The 22,759-nt window shown below is 39.0% G+C and overlaps 1 protein-coding gene across 1 annotated transcript in view; it reads left to right on the plus strand.

Moving 5' to 3' along the window:
- The first annotated feature begins 1,503 nt into the window (after nt 1-1,503).
- The window catches only part of IL23R (interleukin 23 receptor), a 59,980-nt gene continuing 38,724 nt past the window's right edge, over nt 1,504-22,759 (plus strand). Inside the window, exons 1-3 of the mRNA XM_060084422.1 lie at nt 1,504-1,573; nt 5,446-5,742; nt 18,739-18,862. Coding sequence (XP_059940405.1) covers nt 1,504-1,573; nt 5,446-5,742; nt 18,739-18,862 — 491 coding nt within the window. The remainder of the gene's footprint in view (nt 1,574-5,445; nt 5,743-18,738; nt 18,863-22,759) is intronic.

Genomic DNA, 22,759 nt, shown 5'->3' on the forward strand with positions numbered 1-22,759 from the left:
GATATCAGTGTTGGTTGCAAATGAAAACTAAGCATCATATCTTTGGTGTCAAAGATTTTGATAGATAAAGCATATATATGTGTTCTACTTCTTGGATGAGACAGATTATTTTAAATTAAGATGAGGGGAAAAAGTACTGACAAAGCAGTTCACTTTCAGTAATCTGGGTTTTCCCAAATAGTGACATAAGAGCCAGTCATTTTGAATTGGACGGTTTGAGTTCCTCTTTGAGAATCTGAAATGTAGGTCGGTGCTTTGCTGACATTTCCATTTGCCTCATCACTGAAAACCTGAAGTGATCGTTGACAGGCAGGCAGTGAGGAAAGAAGATGTGACACAGGCGACAGCCTGGCTCTGAAGTGGAATTATGTGCTTCAAACACGTTGAAAGGTAAAGAGACAACGATCATCTAAATACTCAAAAAACAGCTATATTTTCTTTTGGAAATACATGGGCCAAGTTGTCTTCTCTTATAAGTTCTTGTGATATTTCATACAGTGGGTACTGATGGAAGTTGAATCTGTAATATTGTCTATCACATCACTTTAAATAATATTGCATATATTCTATTAGGTGAGTAGTTAACTCCTAACTAGGAACATTTTAGGGTTTGTTTTGCCTATTATTTATAAAGTGAAGACCTACTATTGTTAACAAATTATGAAAGGGATCCTTATATTCATAAGTCACGGGGACCCCAGTTTTTAAAAGTGTTATCAGATATCTTGTGCTATTTGATGAGTCATGAGTTTTGTTGTTTTACATGAAAGGCTCAGATTTTACTAAAGAGATAAAAATAACTGAATAATGTTGATTATTGAATAATTTATTCAATAATGTAGGTAACTGATTAACTGAATAATGTAACTCCAGTTGTAAACTAATGGCAATATTGTTTGGAATTTCTATAAGGTATTTCTTTTGAACTCTCTACAGATAAAAGGGCTTTCTGTAGATTTAACTGGTGATAGCACATAAGCCTTTGTCTCACTTTCTCTTTCTTCATTTTGAATGCTTTTTTTCCTGGAAGTTCTGACATTTTTGGCTTTTCCTGAGTTTTACTTATCAAAGACTAATATTTCTGGAGCTTGATAGGCATGTAAACCTGGTCAGGAAAAGAACTGAGCATCAGGGGTTAGAGCAGAAAGAGATTTCTGATGAGAGAGGCAAGATTAGGAGGAATTATATTTTATCAAGGGCCAAAATGTCCTACTAAGGTAATTCATAGTGATTTTTGGAGGGTATAAAATTCCATACTTTTGCTTTACTCCTCAACCTGTATTCTACCTCCTCGCACTCCAGTAACTCTTCTTTGCCCTGTTTCCTTTACCTCCCTCTTCCTTCCTTTTTTTCTTCCTAATTAAAGATTCTCATCACAAACAACTGTTAGAAAAAATGTTATGCCTTTTAGTATTTTATTGTTATTTTATTAAAATATTACAATTTAAACATTTTTCATATTTTTTCTAGAGGGCGACAAAGAGCTCTTTCCTGCTTTCAGGCATGAATCAGGTCACAATTCAATGGGACGTGGCAATAGCTCTTTACATATTCTTCAATTGGTGTCATGGAGGTACAGTGTTTTGAGTACCTATTGTTATTTTTTATTCAAATAAAATATTGAGTGTTTATTATGCTCATGGCATTATGCTAGGATCTCTGAAGAATAAAAACTTATTATGTTCAAAAAAATTATAAGCATATAAAATTATGTGGGGCTTCCCTGGTGGCGCAGTGGTTGAGAGTCTGCCTGCCGATGCAGGGGACACGGGTTCGAGCCCTGGTCTGGGAAGATCCCACATGCCGCGGAGCAACTGGGCCCGTGGGACACAACTACTGATCCTGCGCGTCCGGAGCCTGTGCGTCCAGAGCCTGTGCTCCGCAACAAGAGAGGCCGCGACAGTGAGAGGCCCGCGCATCGCGATGAAGAGTGGCCCCCACTTGCCACAACTAGAGAAAGCCCTCGCGCGGAAACGAGGACCCAACACAGCCAAAAATAAATAAATAAATTTATAAAAATAAAAATAAAATAAAATAAAATAAAATTATGTGGAATGAAATAAAGTCCAACCTCCCTCCTAATGCAGGATTCATTTATCAAGCATCCTAACAGACAGACGTCTAATTCTTATACCAACATTTCCACGAAGGAGCTTATTGTTTTGAGTTGGCATATTCTATCTTTGAACATTTTTTTGTTTGTTGTTTGTTTTTTTGTTTGTTTGTTTTTTTGTGGTATGTGGGCCTCTCACTGTTGTGGCCTCTCCCGTTGCAGAGCACAGGCTCCGGACACGCAGGCTCAGCGGCCATGGCTCACAGGCCCAGCCGCTCTGCGGCATGTGGGATCTTCCCGGACCGGGGCACGAACCCGTGTCCCCTGCATCGGCAGGCGGACTCTCAACCACTGCACCACCAGGGAAGCCCTATCTTTGAACATTTTTAACTTATACGATAACTCATCAAACATTTCAACTTAATTCAATTCCACAAACCATTTATTGACGGTTACCGTGTGTCAGGTGCTGTGCTAAGCCTTGTATTCCTTTGTGCAGTAGTATTATGTGCTATTATTATTCCTATTTTGTAATTCACACAAACATCTGGCATTATGACAAAGGCATACACAGATTTTAGGAGTCCAGGAGGGAGATCATCAGAAGTTCAGGCAGGGCAGCCATCAGCATTTGAGAGTTTCTGCATAGCATCCTGGGCAGGCGACAGGGATTCATTTACTAGGACATAAGCAACACCAAGGCAGGGTCTTAGACCTTGAAGGAAACTTTGCAAATCATGAAAGTTACTCAGAATAGTGACAAAAGCAAAACTGTCTTCTGTAGGTTGGGACACATTATATTAGAGATATAGAAGTACCCCACCTTGAGAACTAGAATCCTTCCAGCAGGATACTGGACACTTCCAGAGTCAGATCAACAGCTATCCAAGAAGATTTAGTAAAAATAAGACACCAGCTACTTTTTCCAGCTTCTGGAAATATGCAAATGATAAGTAGGACTTCTGTTTATATATCCAAGTGATTAATATAAAGCAGAGAGAAATAAGACAAGCCCGTGTCATGTAGCATTAGAGACCTACCAGCTGTCCATTAAAAAATATTTTATATATTATTGTTCAATCTGCTATGAATATTTTTAATATCATCCAGACTATCTTTTCCACGTTTTCTACTAGAACAATATTTTACCCCTTTTTAACAGCTTTGCTGAATAAAAAATATACTATGTTTAGCATTCTTCTGACCAATCTAAAAAAAAAGAAGGAATTAATGTTTTATATGACTTATTTTAACATATTAAAAGAGAAATTGACAATTTTTCATATGATTTTTTTTTTTTTTTTTGGTACGCGGGCCTCTCACTGTTGTGGCCTCTCCCGTTGCGCAGCACAGGCTCTGGACGCGCAGGCTCAGCGGCCATGGCTCACGGGCCCAGCCGCTCCACGGCACGTGGGATCCTCCCGGACCGGGGCACGAACCCGTGTCCCCTGCATCAGCAGGCGGACTCTCAACCACTGCGCCACCAGGGGAGCCCTGACTTATTCTTATATAATCCATGTTGATTCCTGCTGATTACTGATTTTCTTCTATGTACTGAAAAATGATCAACTTACTAATTCATTCTTGAATACTGTGAAGCTCAGCGGTCCAGTGTTTCTGGGGTTCTTCTTTATTCCACTTTTTTTTTTTTTTTTTTTTTTTTTTTTGCGGTATGCGGGCCTCTCACTGTTGTGGCCTCCCCCGTTGCGGAGCACAGGCTCCGGACGCGCAGGCTCCGGACGCGCAGGCTCAGCGGCCATGGCTCACGGGCCCAGCCGCTCCGCGGCATATGGGATCCTCCCAGACCGGGGCACGAACCCGTATCCCCTGCATCGGCAGGCGGACTCTCAACCACTTGCGCCACCAGGGAGGCCCTTTATTCCACTTTTGAAAGCCAGGAGAATATTTGTCCAAATCTGAAGTCTTCTGACATTTTTGATATTTTCTGTGTATTCTCAAACACTACTCGCAATGGTTTCATGAAAGTATTCACAGATTTTTTAAGGTGCTCAAGATGCAGTTTGTCTGAACTTGAATTGTTGAACTTATTTAAAGCAGTCAGATGCTTTCTTAAAATGTCTTTTCACGTCTTTGCCTTCAATTCCCTATAGATAATGATGGAAGTATTTTTATCATTACTTCAACATTTAAATATTTATAACTTATATGTAAATGTTCATTACACAAATGGCCATATTCAATTATGTTTATATTATTAAAAAGTTAATTCTTTAAGCTTTGAATTCCAAAGACAAGAACCCTTAAAAATCAAATACTGACCTTTAATTATCACTATTTTGATAAGGTTTTAAGATATTCTGATACAGGTATTTCCAGAAAAAGCCTACAATAAATTTTCCTTGATGTGAATTTAATTTAATTGATATTGCATTGCATTGTCATTCAAGTTTATGAAAATGACTTTATTGTCTTTTGGTTATAAAAATAATACGTTATTGGGCCTCCCTGGTGGCGCAAGTGGTTGAGAGTCCGCCTGCCGATGCAGGGGATATGGGTTCGTGCCCCGGTCTGGGAGGATCCCATATGCCGCGGAGCGGCTGGGCCCGTGAGCCATGGCCGCTGAGCCTGCGCGTCCGGAGCCTGTGCTCCGCAACGGGGGAGGCCACAACAGTGAGAGGCCCGCATACCGCAAAAAAAAAAAAAAAAAAAAAAAAAAAAAAAAAAAAAAAAAAAAAAAATAATAATAATACGTTATTATATAATTTTTAAAACACAGAAATATACAATTAAAAATAAAAATTACTCTAACACACAGAGATTATCATTGTTAATATCTTAGTGTATTTCTTTTTAATTCATTCATCGAGTTATTTTTAACATTGAGCCTCCATTAAATATGTTGTTTTGAAACTTGCATTTCAACTTAAAAATGATGAATTTTAAGTGGTTGTCAAGGAATAAATTTTTGCAGTTAGTAATTAGTACTGATTTTACTCATTAAACTCATAGTTTTCTGTTAAAAGTAGCCTTTATCAAAGAGTGAAAGATTGAGTAGCTGGTGAATGGGGTTTGGATTCTGCAGTGCCAATTCTTATTCCTAATGTTACCTTTGAAAAATGAGGTAGACTCAAAATGTCTCAGTCCTCACCTTTAAAATAGGAGAGCTAATCATATTTGCTCTTTAGATGCTAGAGAAACTTAAAGGCTGAAAGCTGATTCTAGTCTTGTGTCATGCTGATGAACATCAACAGAACACGGTAAAAACACACTTTGCTAAACTAAACAAATGATACTCTGAGTCCTAAAACTCTTTTCCAATGGAAATTATTCAATTAATCGAAAAAAAATTTTAAATGCAATAGCACATTCTTCTGAATCTCTGGTTTTAATGCTTTACATGGAATTTTTAATTTTATCTATTTGTTTTCCAGGAATTACAAATATAAACTGCTCTGGACGCATCTGGGTAGAACCAGCCACAATATTTAAGATGGGTATGAATATCTCTATATATTGCCAAGCAGCAATTAAGAACTGCCAACCAAGGAGACTTTATTTTTATAAAAATGGCATCAAAGAAAGATTTCAAATCACAAGAATTAATAAAACAACAGCTCGCCTTTGGTATAACAACTTTCTGGAGCCACAAGCCTTTATGTACTGTACTGCTGAATGTCCCGGATATTTTCAAGAGACACTGATATGTGGAAAAGACATTTCTTCTGGATGTAAGTGTTGAGGTGCATTCAAAATCCAAATGAAAGTTAGTCTAACAATTAACTGGTAATTACCAATCTTGTCTAAAAATAGAGGCAAATTAATATAGTTCACTTCTTGTATTAGTTTAATGTAGGAATTGCAAATTCAAATGTCTCCAGGGGCCAGGCTCGTGAAATGTGTGAGTTAAGGAGGCTGGTGGGATCCTTGCAGAGAGGAAAGCACAGAGATGGTCTACTGGGCTCAGCCACTGCCCAGCTTCAGCATCTATGAGGGCCCAGTATCCCTAGATCTTTGGACACTTCAAAAGAAGACAGAAGTGTAAATTTTCAATGTGAACTCTACAAACTTTAAATGTTTGTATGCCAACGCACTCAAAAAATAATTTTCCAACACTAGTCTGGCCAAACACAGCATATGTGAAGGGCAGCATCCTCAGATTTTCACTGTTGCTCTTTTCATCTGTTTTTTACTTAACATCGTTATCTAAACTATTCAATAATATCAACCTTGAAGCAGTTCCCATTGAAAAATGTTGAGGCTAAGATTTAGGAAGGAAAAAAACATTTGCAACATTAGCTTTGTGTCCCTGCTATACTTCTTACCAGCTGTGTGACCTTGGGCAAGTTGCTTAACTAGTCTGAGCCTCAAGTCCATGTCTGTAAAATGAGGCTAATTATATTGGCTATGTATGGTAAGCATCAAATTTCAATAATTTATTTGAAAGCATATTATACACTTTAAACTACAACATTAATGTGCCTAAACCCTTTTAAATGCATCCTTTTGATAAAACATGGGGAGATTCTGATACAGTTCCCTGCTCCTAATGTCACTGCCCCAATTGTGAATAATTGTGTTTATTATAATTATTAAGAAAAAAATTAATTAAGTTAATTTTTTAAATATTTGGTAAGTTCAATTTGTGTTCATGGTATTCTGAAGGTGTTTAAGTTACTATAGTAATATGGGCTGGCTTGTATAATTATATACTTAACTCTTGGTTCTACTATTATGAAGGAAAAATCAGTTAAGTTCAGCACGGTTTTAACCCAGAGGTTCATTCCCTACAGCATCTGGGCCCATTTTCAGTGAAAGATAGAGGGCTTTGGGTTTTTGTCATGCTCCCTTTCTCCATACTTTTGAGAATCAAATCTGAGTTCTTCCTCATCTCCAGTCCTCAGCTAGACAGAGCAAGCCCACCTGGCCACCTCCACCTGCCCCTTGAGGGGATGTCTGAGAAGCAGGAGGCTTCCTTGTTCTCAAGTAAGGCTATCGTCCTGCTGGGCTCCTGATCTCTGTGATTTTCAAGAGAGAAGAGTCGTGGGAAGCAGTAGAGGTGAACTAAGGAAGGAAATTAGTAGGTTTTGGAGTCAAAGAAAAAACTTATGCCTTAAAATAATACTAACATGCTAAACTTGCCCTAAATTGTAGGAACTGAAACCACAAGTAGACATCTTATCTGATGTCTAAGGACTTCTTAGCTTGTGCACATCCTCAGGAAACAGAAATAACCCTTCATGCTTAAATACTTTCCTATTTATTCTTTGGGGCTGTGGTGGGGTGTTGAGAGAATATTTCTTTAGAGGGCAAATGAGTAACTTTCACAGTTGTGTGGAAAGGTTAGTTTTTAATTAAAGCCAGAGTAAGAAAGGAGGCAAAAGAAGTACGCCTCTTTCCCTCTGTTGCAGTTTGGGTGACAGGTTATTGCCAACTGCTCTCCCTGTGTTGCCTGAGGCCCTCTGCCCTCAAACACAACCACCAGGCAATGTTTAGGGCCAGGGAATGGCCTTTTCTCCCCTTCTAGGACAACATATTAGAAGCACTTACACTTTTTGCTGATGGCTGCTTAGAAAGAACATCACCCTTTCCACTTATTTACTTTGTGAGTTGGAACTTCTTACATAGACCTCTGGTTATGAGCGTGAAATTGTAACTGCCATGTAAGGGTGTACTCAAACTCCTGGATTCAAGAACCCCTGTGTTCTCAGGCTCTGCACTCTTAGCAAACAGAACTTTCTATTTAAGTAGGTCAAGCAAAGGTTTTTGAGGGGTTTTGTGGTATTCTAGAAATCACACTGCTTTCACTGGATCACTTTGATTACAGGATATTCATCCTGTGAGCTTTACTGTGTCAACTTATCATCACTGTTCTGAACAAAATGATTATGTGTATTTTTTAAACTGGAGACAAATCATAAAAGACAAAGAGAAGATAAATGAGTCGTTGCTGTTCCTAAAAAGATATCTAAACATATTAAAAAGGTTCTGTACCTTAATGTGTAATTTGTGAAATACAAACTATTATTATCACAGTTTTCATTTTTAGCCATAATCTTAAAAACTTCCTAGATTCTTATCTGTGATTAAATACATACATATTATGAAAAGTGTTCTATCAGAGTCACACCAATCACGGAATAAAATACTATGTCTTTATTCGTTTAAAAACACCAGATTAAACTATTCATGAAAGTCATATTTCCAAATAATCATTTATTTAAAAGTTTAAATATCTTTGACTTAAATTTTAACCATCTTTGATCTCTACTTGTCATCATGTTATCTAGTAGAAGGCACTGAATATTCGTCTTTAACATTGCTACTGAGTCTCATTAGAGACACAATAGGCTAGTCTGTGTGCTCCTTAGGTAAGGGATTATGGAGTGATCTTTGCCAGAAGTATTGACTTTCTTTTAATTTTAAATTCTTCTCATTGTCATTTTATTAATCAAGCCAATCAAGTCATGAAATAAACTTTACTAAGTGGTTGGTATGCACCAAAAATGTGTTAAACGATAGAAATTCAGAGAAGAGAGGATCACAGACAGTGTCTTCAAGAAGCTCTCAGTAGAAAATGATACTTGGCTAAACTCTGAATTAACAAGAAACCTGGCCTGTGAATAGTGAGGGACCCAATGGTAGGGGAGAGGTGCAATTAGTAGGAGAGAGCAGAGTGTTTTTTGCTATCTGGCTGTACAGGTTTTTATCCATGGACATTTAATAACCTGGCAATGAGATCTAAAAACAATTCGGTCTTATTCTTATAACCATATTCACATTCCCTTCTTTACATAGCTTCACTTTAACAAATAGTGTGTATATTTGCATGTGTGTATATAATCCATTTGATCTTTTGCAAAGTTAATCAGTTACCAGACACTTCAGAGAGAATGCTGTGGAATAACATAGCCCAAAAGACTGACAGTTGTCTTTTAGGATGGCCAAATCTGTGATACTCTGTCTGAAACCAGAGGGAAAAAATAACTTCAGCACAGATCACTGAGGGACCCCAACTCAATCAATATCCAAAATGATTTAAATTTATGTTTCCACAGCTACCTCCTTCAAGGCTCAAAGAAAACTTAAAGATTTCTTTTATCCTACTTGGAGTCCAGTTTCTCCCCATTGTAACTTGATACTACAACTCACCAAAATATTCTAAATCATTTTAGTGTGTTCTTGCTGTTTGAAAACACCTTTTTTTGTTGTTTTTTTTCTGAGAAGGCCAAGTTAAAGTTTTATTTTTATTTCTTTTAACATCTTTATCAGAGTATAATTGCCTTACAATGGTGTGTTAGTTTCTGTTTTATAACAAAGTAAATCAGCTATACATATACATATATCCCCATATCTCCTTGAAAATGTTTTTTAATTGTAAAATCAAATTGTATTCATGTAGAAAGTTTTTAAAATTTTGGACCAACAAAAAAGAAATACTCATAATTTCTATATTCCCATAATCTCACTACTAACAGACTCCCTCTTTAATAATTTGGAATATGTCTTTTTCAGTTTCAGTCTTTTTCTCTCACTTCCCTTCTCTATCTCTCTGTTTGTCTCTCACATGAGACCACTATACTATACTATTTTTTTCACTTTATCATATGGCCAGTACTTAATTAATTAAACATATTTCTAGTGCCTTCCAAAGGCCATATACTTAAACTGTCTTCTATAACTTTGTTTTTGGATGTATTTTAGGAGTGTATTTTGGGGTGTTAAGGTGGTCTCCAATTCTTCCATTATTAGGGACAACACTTTAAGAGGCAAACCCTTTTTAGCCAAATATATTTGTATATCTATGAACATTTCAGTAAGGTTGCATTCCTAGATTTAAAATTGCTGGGTCACAAGATATTACTCCCACTTTTAAAGATTGTGATATGTAAAGTGCTCTCCATAAAGGTTGTATCAATTTGCATTCCCACCAGCAGTGTGTTAGAGGATTTCCCTGAGTTCATTCCAATACTGTGGATTAACATTTTTCAAAATCCTTGCCAATTTGATAGATCTAAATGACATCTATTATTGGTTTAATTTGCAATGAGGATAAATTTTTTATATATTTATTTCTTCTTTTATAAGTAGTATTCTTGGTAGATGATTTATTTACAGGTGAAGTGCAAGAACATATTTGTACTTAAGATAAAGCTTTGGGCATAACTTCAGGTGCATAAATGTCTGTATTTTTATGCTTTCTGAGCCCCCATCCTTTCCTTTTTTTTTTAATGGGAAAGAATTATCATTTTCTTTTTTTTTCCCCCCCTTTTTTTTGGACGCACAGTGAGGCATGTGGGATCTTAGTTCCTCGAGCAGGGATCAAACCCGTGCCCCCTGAAGTGGAAGTGTGGAGTCTTAACCACTGGACTGGCAGGGAAATCCCTCTTGTCATCTTTTGAGTCGTCAAGTTTCCCAGGCAGTATTGCAAATGTAGGCCCAAGCTGAAAAGTGAGCATATGGTAAACACTCAGTATTTCCATACTTCTTTTTTTATCTTGATTCTTGGTAATTTATTATTGGATGATGCATCTGAAATTCCAGATGTAGTTCTACACTTGCTGGGGTTTCATAGGTTTCAGAGGTTCCAAGGGCTCAAACGATGTCATTAGAACTCTCTCATCTTTTCTCATTTCTTGGGTTTTGTTTTCCCCTGTGTTGGCTTCATTCTTAAATAGACTGTTTCACTATGACAGCAAGATGGCCATCAACAACTCACAGCTCACATATTACTCAGAGATAGCAGTTTCAGCAGGGGAGAAGCACCTCTTTTACAATGGCTCCAGAAGAAGATCCTTGGATAACTCTGATTGGTTCATCTTGAGTCATGTGTTCATTCCCAAGGGAAATACTCTGATTAGTTAGTCTAGGTCAAGGGTACACTTCTGTGTGATTGACAGCCCTTGGCATAGGGGTGGAGTGGGGATGAGGTTGGGAGTGAGGGAGATGTCAATTCTCAAAGGGAAAGATGGTAGCAGAAAAAACTAACAATATTCCCCATAATAGGGTCACTCAGAGAAAGAGTTGAGGGCATGGGAGAAGCGAAAAAGAGAGAGAAACCAGAAATAGAATTCTGTGAATGCCAGAAATTTTTAATCTTTTTTTATTGTAGTAAAATGTACATTTTAACTATTCTTTTTTTTTTTTGCTTTATAACAAATTTAATCAGTTATACATATACATATGTTCCCATATCCCCTCCCTTTTGCGTCTCCCTCCCACCCTCCCTAACCCACCCCTCCAGGCAGTCACAAAGCACCGAGCTGATCTCCCTGTGCTATGCGGCTGCTTCCCACTAGCTATCTACCTTACGTTTGGTAGTGTATATATGTCCATGCCGCTCTTTCACTTTGTCACAGCTTACCCTTCACCCTCCCCATACCCTCAAGTCCATTCTCTAGTAGGTCTGTGTCTTTATTCCTGTCTTACCCCTATGTTCTTCATGACATTTTTTTTTCTTAAATTCCATATATATGTGTCAGCATACAGTATTTGTCTTTCTCTTTCTGACTTACTTCACTCTGTATGACAGACTCTAGGTCCATCCACCTCATTACAAATAGCTCAATTTCATTTCTTTTTATGGCTGAGTAATATTCCATTGTATATATGTGCCACATCTTCTTTACCCATTCATCCGATGATGGACACTTAGGTTGTTTCCATCTCCGGGCTATTGTAAATAGGGCTGCTATGAACATTTTGGTACATGTCTCTTTTTGAATTATGGTTTTCTCAGGGTATATGCCCAGTAGTGGGATTGCTGGGTCATATGGTAGTTCTATTTGTAGCTTTTTAAGGAACCTCCATACAGTTCTCCATAGTGGCTGTACCAATTCACATTCCCACCAGCAGTGCAAGAGTGTTCCTTTTTTTCCACACCCTCTCCAGCATTTATTGTTTCTAGATTTTTTGATGATGGCCATTCTGACTGGTGTGAGATGATATCTCATTGTAGTTTTGATTTGCATTTCTCTAATGAGCAAAGATGTTGAGCATCCTTTCATGTGTTTGTTGCCAGTCTGTATATCTTCTGTGGAGAAATGTCTATTTAGGTCTTCTGCCCATTTTTGGATTGGGTTGTTTGTTTTTTTGTTATTGAGCTGCATGAGCTGCTTATAAATTTTGGAGATTAATCCTTTGTCAGTTGCTTCATTTACAAATATTTTCTCCCATTCTGAGGGTTGTCTTTTCGTCTTGTTTATGGTTTCCTTTGCTGTGCAAAAGTTTTAAGTTTCATTAGGTCCCATATGTTTATTTTTGTCTTTATTTCCATTTCTCTAGGAGGTGGGTCAAAAATGATCTTGCTGTGATTTATGTCATAGAGTGTTCTGCCTATGTTTTCCTCTCAGAGTTTGATAGTGTCTGGCCTTACATTTAGGTCTTTAATCCATTTTGAGCTGATTTTTGTGTATGGTGTTAGGGAGTGATCTAATCTCATACTTTTACATGTCCCTATCCAGTTTTACCAGCACCACTTATTGAAGAGGCTGTCCTTTCTCCACTCTACATTCCTGCCTCCTTTATCAAAGATAAGGTGACCATATGTCCGTGGGTTTATCTCTGGGCTTTCTATCCTGTTCCATTGATCTATCTTTCTGTTTTTGTTCCAGTACCATACTGTCTTGATTACTGTAGCTTTGTAGTATAGTCTGAAGTCAGGGAGCCTGATTCCTCCAGCTCCATTTTTCGTTCTCAAGATTGCTTTGGCTATTCGGGGTCTTTTGAGTTTCCATACAAATTGTGAAATTTTTTGTTCTAGTTCTGTGAAAAATGCCAGTGGTAGTTTGATAGGGATTGCATTGAATCTGTAGATTGCTTTGGGTAGTAGAGTCGTTTTCACAATGTTGATTCTTCCAATCCAAGAACATGGTACATCTCTCCATCTATTTGTATCATCTTTAATTTCTTTCAACAGTGTCTTATAATTTTCTGCATACAGGTCTTTTGTCTCCTTAGGTAGGTTAATTCCTAGATATTTTACTCTTTTTGTTGCAGTGGAAAATGGGAGTGTTTTCTTGATTTCACTTTCAGATTTTTCATCATTAGTATATAGGAATGCCAGAGATTTCTGTGCATTAATTTTGTATCCTGCTACTTTACCAAATTCATTGATTAGCTCTAGAAGTTTTCTGGTAGCATCTTTAGGATTCTCTATGTATAGTATCATGTCATCTGCAAACAGTGACAGCTTTACTTCTTCTTTTCCAATTTGGATTCATTTCCTTTTCTTCTCTGATTGCTGTAGCTAAAACTTCCAAAACTATGTTGAATAAGAGTGGTGAGAGTGGGCAACCTTGTCTTGTTCCTGATCTTAGTGGAAATGGTTTCAGTTTTTCACCTTTGAGGACGATGCTGGCTGTGGGTTTGTCATATATGGCCTTTATTATGTTGAGGAAAGTTCCCTCTATGCCTACTTTCTGCAGGGTTTTTATCATAAATGGGTGTTGAATTTTGTCGAAAGCTTTCTCTGCATCTATTGAGAAGATCATATGGTTTTTCTCCTTCAACTTGTTAATATGGTGTATCATGTTGATTGATTTGCGTATATTGAAGAATCCTTGCATTCCTGGAATAAACCCCACTTGATCATGGTGTATGATCCTTTTAATGTGCTGTTGGATTCTGTTTGCTAGTATTTTGTTGAGGATTTTTGCATCTATGTTCATCAGTGATATTGGCCTGTAGTTTTCTTTCTTTGTGACATCCTTGTCTGGTTTTGGTATCAAGGTGATGGTGGCCTCATAGAATGAGTTTGGGAGTGTTCCTCCATCTGCTATATTTTGGAAGAGTTTGAGAAGGATAGGTGTTAGCTCTTCTCTAAATGCTTGATAGAATTCGCCTGTGAAGCCATCTGGTCCTGGGCTTTTGTTTGTTGGAAGATTTTTTATCACAGTTTCAATTTCAGTGCTTGTGATTGGTCTGTTCATATTTTCTATTTCTTCCTGATTCAGTCTTGGCAGGTTGTGCATTTGTAAGAATTTGTCCATTTCTTCCAGGTTGTCCATTTTATTGGCATAGAGTTGCTTATAGTAATCTCTCATGATCTTTTGTATTTCTGCAGTGTCAGTTGTTACTTCTCCGTTTTCATTTCTAATTCTATTGACTTGAGTCTTCTCCCTTTTATTCTTGATGAGTCTGGCTAATGGTTTGTCTATTTTGTTTATCTTCTCAAAGAACCAGCTTTTAGTTTTATTGATCTTTGCTATCGTTTCCTTCATTTCTTTTTCATTTATTTCTGATCTGATCTTTATGATTTCTTTCCTTCTGCTAACTTTGGGATGTTTTTGTTCTTCTTTCTCTAATTGCTTTAGGTGCAAGGTTAGGTTGTTTATTCGAGATGTTTCCTGTTTCTTAAGGTGGGATTATATTGCTATAAACTTCCCTCTTAGAACTGCTTTTGCTGCATCCCATAGGTTTTGGGTTGTCGTGTCTCCATTGTCATTTGTTTCTAGGTATTTTTAAATTTCCCCTTTGATTTCTTCAGTGATCACTTTGTTATTAAGTAGTGTATTACTTTAGCCTCAATGTGTTTGTATTTTTTACAGCTCTTTTCCTGTAATTGATATCTAGTCTCATAGCATTGTGGTCAGAAAAGATACTTGATACAATTTCAATTTTCTTAAATTTACCAAGGCTTGATTTGTGACCCAAGATATGATCTATCCTGGAGAATGTTCCATGAGCACTTTAGAAAAATGTGTATTCTGTTGTTTTTGGATGGAATGTCCTATAAATATCAATTAAGTCCATCTTGTTTAATGTATCATTTAAAGCTTGTGTTTCCTTATTTATTTTCATTTTGGATGATCTGTCCATTGGTGAAAGTGGGGTGTTAAAGTCCCCTACTATGATTGTGTTACTGTCAATTTCTCCTTTTATGGCTGTTAGTATTTGCCTTATGTATTGAGGTGCTCCTATGTTGGGTGCATAAATATTTACAATTGTTATATCTTCTTCTTGGATCGATCCCTTGATCATTATGTAGTGACCTTCTTTGTCTCTTCTAGTAGTCTTTATTTTAAAGTCTATTTTGTCTGATATGAGAATTGCTACTCCAACTTTCTTTTGGTTTCCATTTGCATGGAATATCTTTTTCCATCCCCTTACTTTCAGTCTGTATTTGTCTCTAGGTCTGAAGTGGGTCTCTTGTAGACAGCATATATATGGGTCTTGTTTTTGTATCCATTCAGCCAATCTGTGTCTTTTGGTGGGAGCATTTAATCCATTTACATTTAAGGTAATTATCCATATGTATGTTCCTATTCCCATTTTCTTAATTGTTTTGGGTTCATTATTGTAGGTCTTTTCCTTCTGTTGTGTTTCTTGCCTAGAGAAGTTCCTTTAGCATTTTTTGTAAAGCTGGTTTGGTGGTGCTGAACTCTCTCAGCTTTTGCTTGTCTGTAAACGTTTTAATTTCTCCATCAAATCTGAATGAGATCCTTGCTGGGTAGAGTAATCTTGGTTGCAGGTTTCTCTCCTTCATCACTTTAATTATGTCCTGCCACTCCCTTCTGGCTTGTAGAGTTTCTGCTGAGAGATCAGCTGTTATCCTGATGGGGATTCCCTTGTGTGTTATTTGTTGTTTTTGCCTTGCTGCTTTTAATATGACTTCTTTGTGTTTAATTTTTGACAGTTTGATTAATATGTGTCTTGGCGTATTTCTCCTTGGATTTATTCTGTATGGGACTCTCTGTGCCTCCTGGACTTGATTAACTATTTCCTTTCCCATATTAGGGAAGTTTTCAACTATAATCTCTTCAAATATTTTCTCAGTCCCTTTCCTTTTCTCTTCTTCTTCTGGAACCCCTATAATTCGAATGTTGGTGCGTTTAATGTTGTCCCAGAGGTCTCTGAGACTGTCCTCTGTTCTTTTCATTCTTTTTTCTTTATTTTGCTCTGCAGCAGTTATTTCCACTATTTTATCTTCCACCTCACTTATCCGTTCTTCTGCCTCAGTTATTCTGCTATTGATCCCATCTAGAGTATTTTTTATTTCATTTATTTTGTTTTTAATCGATGCTCAATTCATCTTTAGTTCTTCTAGTTCCTTGTTAACTGTTTCTTGCAGTTTGTCTATTCTATTTCCAAGATTTTGGATCTGGGAAATAGAATCTTGGATCATCTTTACCATCATTATTCTGAATTCTTTTTCAGGTAGACTGCCTATTACCTCTTCATTTGTTAGGTCTGGTTGGTTTTTATCTTGCTCCTTCTCCTGCTGTGTGTTTTTCTGTCTTCTCATTTTGCTTATGTTACTGTGTTTGGGGTCTCCTTTTTGCAGGCTGCAGGTTCGTAGTTCCCGTTGTTTTTGGTGTCTGTCCCCAATGGCTAAGGTTGGTTTAGTGGGTTGTGTAGGCTTCCTTGTGGAGGGGACTAGTGCCTGTGTTCTGGTGGATGAGGCTGGATCTTGTCTTTCTGGTGGGCAGGTCCACGTCTGGTGGTGTGTTTTGTGGTGTCTGCGGACTTTTTATAATTTTAGGCAGCCTCTCTGCTAATGGGTGGCGTTGTGTTCCTGTCTTGCTAGTTGTTTGGCATAGGGTGTCCGGCACTGTAGCTTTCTGGTCGTTGAGTGAAGCTGGGTGCTGGTGTTGAGATGGAGATCTCTGGAAGATTTTTGCCGTTTGATATTATGTGGAGCTGGGAGGTCTCTTGTGGACCAGTGTCCTGAAGTTGGCTCTCCCACCTCAGAGGCACAGCACTGACTCCTGGCTCCTCGATTTGGGATGATTTGTTGTCTCTTCATGTATTCCACAGATGCAGGGTACATCAAGTTGATTGTGGAGCTTAAATCCGCTGCTTCTGAGGCTGCTGGGAGAGGTTTCCCTTTCTCTTCTTTGTTCTCACAGCTCCTGGGTCTCAGCTTTGGATTTGGCCCCGCCTCTGCGTGTAGGTCGCCGGAGGGCGTCTGTTCTTCGCTCAGACAGGACAGGGTTAAAGGAGCAGCGTCTTCGGGGACTCTGGCTCACTCAGGCCGGGCGGGTGGGAGGGGCACGGAGTGCGGGGCGAGCCTGCAGTGGCAGAGGTCGGCGTGACGTTGCACCAGCCCGAGGTGCGCCGTGCGTTCTCCCAGGGAAGCCGCCCCTGGATCCCGGGACCCCGGCAGTGGCGGGCTGCACAGGCTCCCGGAAGGGCGGTGTCGACAGTGACCTGCGCTCGCACACAGGCTTCTTGGCGGCGGCAGCAGCAGACCCAGCGTCCCACGCCCGTCACTGGGCTCCGCGCTTTCAGTTGCGACTCGCGCCCGTCTGTGGAGCCCCTTTAAGCAGCGCTCTTAATCCCCTCTCCTCACGCACCAGGAAACCAAAAGGGAAGAAAAAGTCTCTTGCCTCTTCGGCAGCTCCAGAGTTTTCCCGGACTCCCTCCCGGCTAGCTGTGGCACATTAGCCCCCTTCAGGCTGAGTTCTCGCCGCCAGCCCCAGTCCTCTCCCTGCTTTCTGACCGAAGCCCGAGCCTCAGCTTCCAGCGCCGCCGCCCCGGTGGGCGAGCAGACAAGCCTCTCGGGCTGGTGAGTGCCGCTCGGCACCGATCCTCTGTGCGGGAATCTCTCCGCTTTGCCCTACCCAGGTATGTGGGGAGTTTCTTGCCTTTTGGGAGGTCTGGGGTCTTCTGCCAGCGTTCAGTAGGTGTTCTGTAGGAGTTGTTCCACGTTTAGCTATATTTCTGGTGTATCCGTGGGGAGGAAGGTGATCTCCGTGTCTTACTCTTCCGCCATCTTACCCGGAAGTCCATTTTAACTATTCTTAAGTGCACAGTTCTGTAGCATTAAGCATATTGTACATTAACATCACTGTGTAACCATCACCTCCATCCATTTCCAGAACTTTTTTCATCTTGCAAACCCAAAACTCTGTACCCATTAAACAACAACTCCCCATATCCCCCATCTCCCCAGCCACCATCATTCTACTTTCAGTCTCTGTGTGTTTGACTGTTCTAGATACCTCCTATAAGTGGAATCATATAGTGTTTGCACTTCCATGTCTGGCTTATTTTATTCAGCATAATGTCCTCAAGGTTCATCCATATTGTAGCATGCCAGAATTCCCTTTCTTTTAAAGGCTCAGTAATACTCCACTGTATGTATGAACACCAAACTTTTAAAGTGGGTAGTGGAATAGGTGCTGGAGAAGTAGATAGTTGCCAGAGTAGAAGAAAAACACCATGGAGAACCCTTTCCCAAGAGCCAAAAGGCAGAGAGATTTCAAGGTGGGAGTGACCAAAATAGCAAATGCTGCAGAGGTCAAGCTCAATGATGACTTCACAGAAATCATGGGATTTGTGGACTAGAAAGTCACGATGACCTTAACAACAGTGGTTCTTGTGGAATTGCTGGTCTGAATCTTCATTGTTTGGGGTTCAAGAGTAAATGGGAGTTGAGGAAAAAGACCAGTATAATGGACTTTAAAAAAAAAAAGCTATTATGAAAAGGAGAAAGATACATTGGCAGCTGAGGGGAGACAATTTGGAGAGGAATTTTCTTTTTGGATGTGAGGAGGAACTTGATCACCTTAGTATCCCCATAGGAGAGGAGAATATAGTAAAGTATATGGAGGAAAGTAGCAATGTTTGAGGGCAAAGTGGGTTGCAAGGTGAGCTGGTAGGGATGGAATGGGGCAGGTGTTGTGTACCAATTGGCCTGGTTTTCCAAATAAAATGGAAAGTTTATCAACTAACTATAAAAATCTTTATGTTTCTATGCTCCTAAGTGATATATTTTGTTGCAGATCCACCAGATGTACCTGACAAAGTAACCTGTGTCATTTATGAATATTCAGGCAACATGACTTGTACCTGGAACCCTGGGAAGCCCACCTACATAGACACCAAGTATGTGGTGTACGTGCAGAGGTAGGTTCCCTCCTAACAGTCTAACCTGAGCAATTCCACTCCAGTCCAGCCCATGCTGTGCCTCCAGCAGAGATCCAAGAAATCAACTTTAAATATTAAATGCATCCTTTTTATCCCCAACTCCCTAATTATGATCAAGGAAGCTACCAAAACCCTTTTCAGGCCATTAATATTTTCACTCTGTGGGACAATGTTTTCCATAATCTTTCTACTCTTTTTACTCATTGGAGGTAATTGGGGGCAAGGGCCTGATGGGATACAGCACAGCACAGTTTTAAAAGGATCTTTGCTTAAATCCCAGCTCCATCCTTCTTCTAGGGTTTAGGCAATTTTAATCTCTCCAAATTGCCATTTCTTTATCTTTAAAATGGGTTTAAAAATAAAACCTAATGCACAGGGTAATTTTAATTATTTAAGTGGAATTTGGCTTTTTAATTGTGTATCACTGTGCCAGGTCCATAGTCAGCACCATATTCATGGAAGCTATTATTATTAATAATGACCCCCAAATCTTAAATTTGGTGTCTGTGTAGGCTGACCATCTTCCCTGGTTTGCCTGAGACTAAGGGAGCTATCAGGACACAGGACTTTCAATTTTAAAACTGAAAGTAATAATTGAATGAAAGTAATAATTTTCTAATTGGAGTTGAGGAGGGCTTTGTGGAAATGCTCTTTTGTTACGTTCTAATAATAACCAGACTTCAGGAGCCAGACAACCATGCAGCCAAAATCTCTTAAGTTTTATGCTTAAAGACAAATAATTGATCATAAAAGTTATATTACTTCATACTAAATTAAATTGGGAGAAATGTGTCTTTAGTTTCTGCTATTCAGAAACTGCAAAATAGGAAAAGGTTGATGTGAAAAAAATATTTTCCTTCCTGAATGTACATAGTTCAAATGTTTCACTGTTAGAGCAGTTCCTCAGAGCTACTGAGGCTGTCACCTGGGCTATAATCCTCAGTTTGGCTTGAATAAAACTCTCTTCTATCCCTTAAAAAAAAATGTTTCACTGTTACATCTAAACTATATCCACGTGTGTCAGTCTGTGTTGGACTCCTTTGCTAGTGTTAAAGATGGAAATAATACCATTAATTTGGGGGAAAAATTGTGGGCAAACTGGGCTACGTTGGTCACCCTATCCTTGTTTTGTTTCATTTATTTTTTTTTTTAAAGAATGTCTTTAGGGCTTCCCTGGTGGCGCAGTGGTTGAGAGCCCACCTGCCGATGCAGGGGACACGGGTTCGTGCCCCGGTCTGGGAGGATCCCACGTGCCGCGGAGCGGCTGGGCCCGTGAGCCATGGCCGCTGGGCCTGCGCGTCCGGAGCCTGTGCTCCACAGCGGGAGAGGCCACAACAGTGAGAGGCCCGTGTACAGCAAAAAAAAAAAAAAGAATGTCTTTAGTTTTGTACAATTGATCCTTGAAAAACGCAGGGGTTGGGGTGCTGACCCCTTCGTGTAACTTTTGACTCTCCCAAAACTTAGCTACTAATACTCAACTGTTGACCAGAAACCTTACTGATAACATAAACAGTTGATTGACATATTTTGTATGTTATATGTCTTTTTTTTTTTTTTTGCGGTACGCGGGCTTCTCACTGCTCTGGCCTCTCCCGTTGCGGAGCACAGGCTCCGGATGCGCAGGCTCAGCGGCCATGGCGCACGGACCCAGCCGCTCCGCGGCATATGGGATCTTCCCAGACCGGAGAACGAACCCGTGTCCCCTGCATTGGCAGGCGGACTCTCAACCACTGCGCCACCAGGGAAGCCCTGTTATATGTCTTATATACTGTATTCTTACAATAAAGTAAGCTAGAGAAAAGAATGTTATTAAGAAAATCATAAGGAAGACAAAATACATTTACAATACTGTACTGTATTTCTTGATACTCTAAGTTAATGTTGTCTGTTTACAAGATTAATCATCTCTTACTACTGACATCAAAAATGAAAAGATCATGTGAAAAAGAAATTCATGTTTATTTACAGGTGTCACAATTCATGCATTGATAGGGAAGAAGCAGCAATATGATTGCTTTATAATAGCCTAGTATAACTGATATGATTGCTTCATAGTAGCCTAGCCTATACACTAATGAATGAATCATTATAAAATTTTTATGGCATACAATATTGCAGTCATATTCATAATACAGCATTGGAAACTGTTACATTTTTTAAAAAACCACTTACCTGTGAATGATAGGCCGATACGCAGTTTCTCTGATTAGGAAAAACAGGCATACTGTACGGTAATGTAATTCTTTGAAAGCAAAGTTATAGAACAGTAAGAAAGTAACACATTATTAATTTTATATTAAATATCACTCACTTTATGCCTATGTCAGGATAGACTAGTATCTACTAGCATCTACAAATATTTTATGCATTTATGACATACCTAAGTTTTTCTTAATTTTTTGATATCTCTAGGCTATGCAGTTCATCTGTGAGTTTTTTCAAATTGTCACAAATCTCCTAAAATTTTTCCAATATATTTATTGAAAATAATCCACCTATAAGTGGACCTGCGCAGTTCAAACTCATGTTGTTCAAGGGTCAACTGTATTTGAAATACACGTTTTCTCTAGTAATTCTCAAAAGTTTCACAAACTACTTTTTCTTTTATACTTAAAAAAATTATTTATTGGACTCCTACTGTTTGCCAAGCACTGGGCCAAAAGCTTTATATGTGCTACCTCATTTAATCCCCTATACAACCTTGTGTGGTACATATGATTATTTTTCCGATTTTTGTAGACAGGTGACTGAGGCTTAGCTAGGTTAGGTGGTGCATCCAGGGCCACACAGCTATGAGAGGGAGAGGTGGGATTTAAATCTGGGGTGGCCTGACTGCTTTCTTCCTAGTTTAGTCTTTTCTGCTGAAGGTGCTTGGGAACCCAGATCACAGGGCATATTTGAGAGATGCTATCCAGGTCTCATCATTATGGGAAAGAATAACCTTCCAATCTTGCTCTCTCTCTCCAGTTGTTAGGTACTCAGAATAACTTTAAGTGAAACATAAAAAGTAACACCTCTATGTTCCAGACATTTTGGGTAAAAACTAGACAGATTTTATGAATACATTGCTAAGCCTGGGGTTACTGGCTACATGTCATGGGTAAGAAGCTCACATCTTTCGCTAAGTAGAGGCATGGTCAGGTAGCAAAAGGATGATGGAAACACTGAGATCAGTGATGGGTTGTGTTGTCAAATATATAATATACTAAGCACTGCGCTCCGTACTTCATGTGCCTTACATCTGCAATCCTCAGCTTAACCTTGCTCAGTAACTATTAGAATTGTCCCCTTTACAGAGCTTATGTTACTTCCCCTTAGACATAAGGGAGCCAGGATTCTAACAGGTGTCCAAGACTTAACCAATCCTCCTTGCCTCTGGGATAAAGTAGGTCCCTTGAGATGATAAGAGTCCATGAGGACAAGAATCTCATTGCAAAGGCAACTTTAGGAATGTGAAAATGAGGGCAGTATGGGAGCAAACACCACAGTTTAAGCTCAAAGAAAAGTTAGGTAGTGCCAGATTGACAGAGAATGCCTAAGTTTTGCTATATCCTGCAGCTTTTACTATCTCATGGATCCACTGATCTTGATTAGTTGGTTAATTCTTTTTCTTTTAATATAACAGCTTTATTGAGTATAATTCACATACCATACAATTCACCTTATTTAAAGTGCACAATTCAATGATTTTAGTATATTCAAAGAGTTGTGCAACCATTACCACAATATTATCACATTTTCTTCATGCCAGAAAGAAACCCCATCTCCATTAGCAGTTGCTCCCCATCTCCCCCCAACCCTCCCAGCCCTAGGCATCCTCTGTGCATTTGCCTACTCTGGACATTTTATATAAAAGGAATCATACAATTTGTGGTC

Source organism: Mesoplodon densirostris, chromosome 2 (assembly GCF_025265405.1).
Source record: "Mesoplodon densirostris isolate mMesDen1 chromosome 2, mMesDen1 primary haplotype, whole genome shotgun sequence".
Classification (NCBI taxonomy): domain Eukaryota; kingdom Metazoa; phylum Chordata; class Mammalia; order Artiodactyla; family Ziphiidae; genus Mesoplodon; species Mesoplodon densirostris.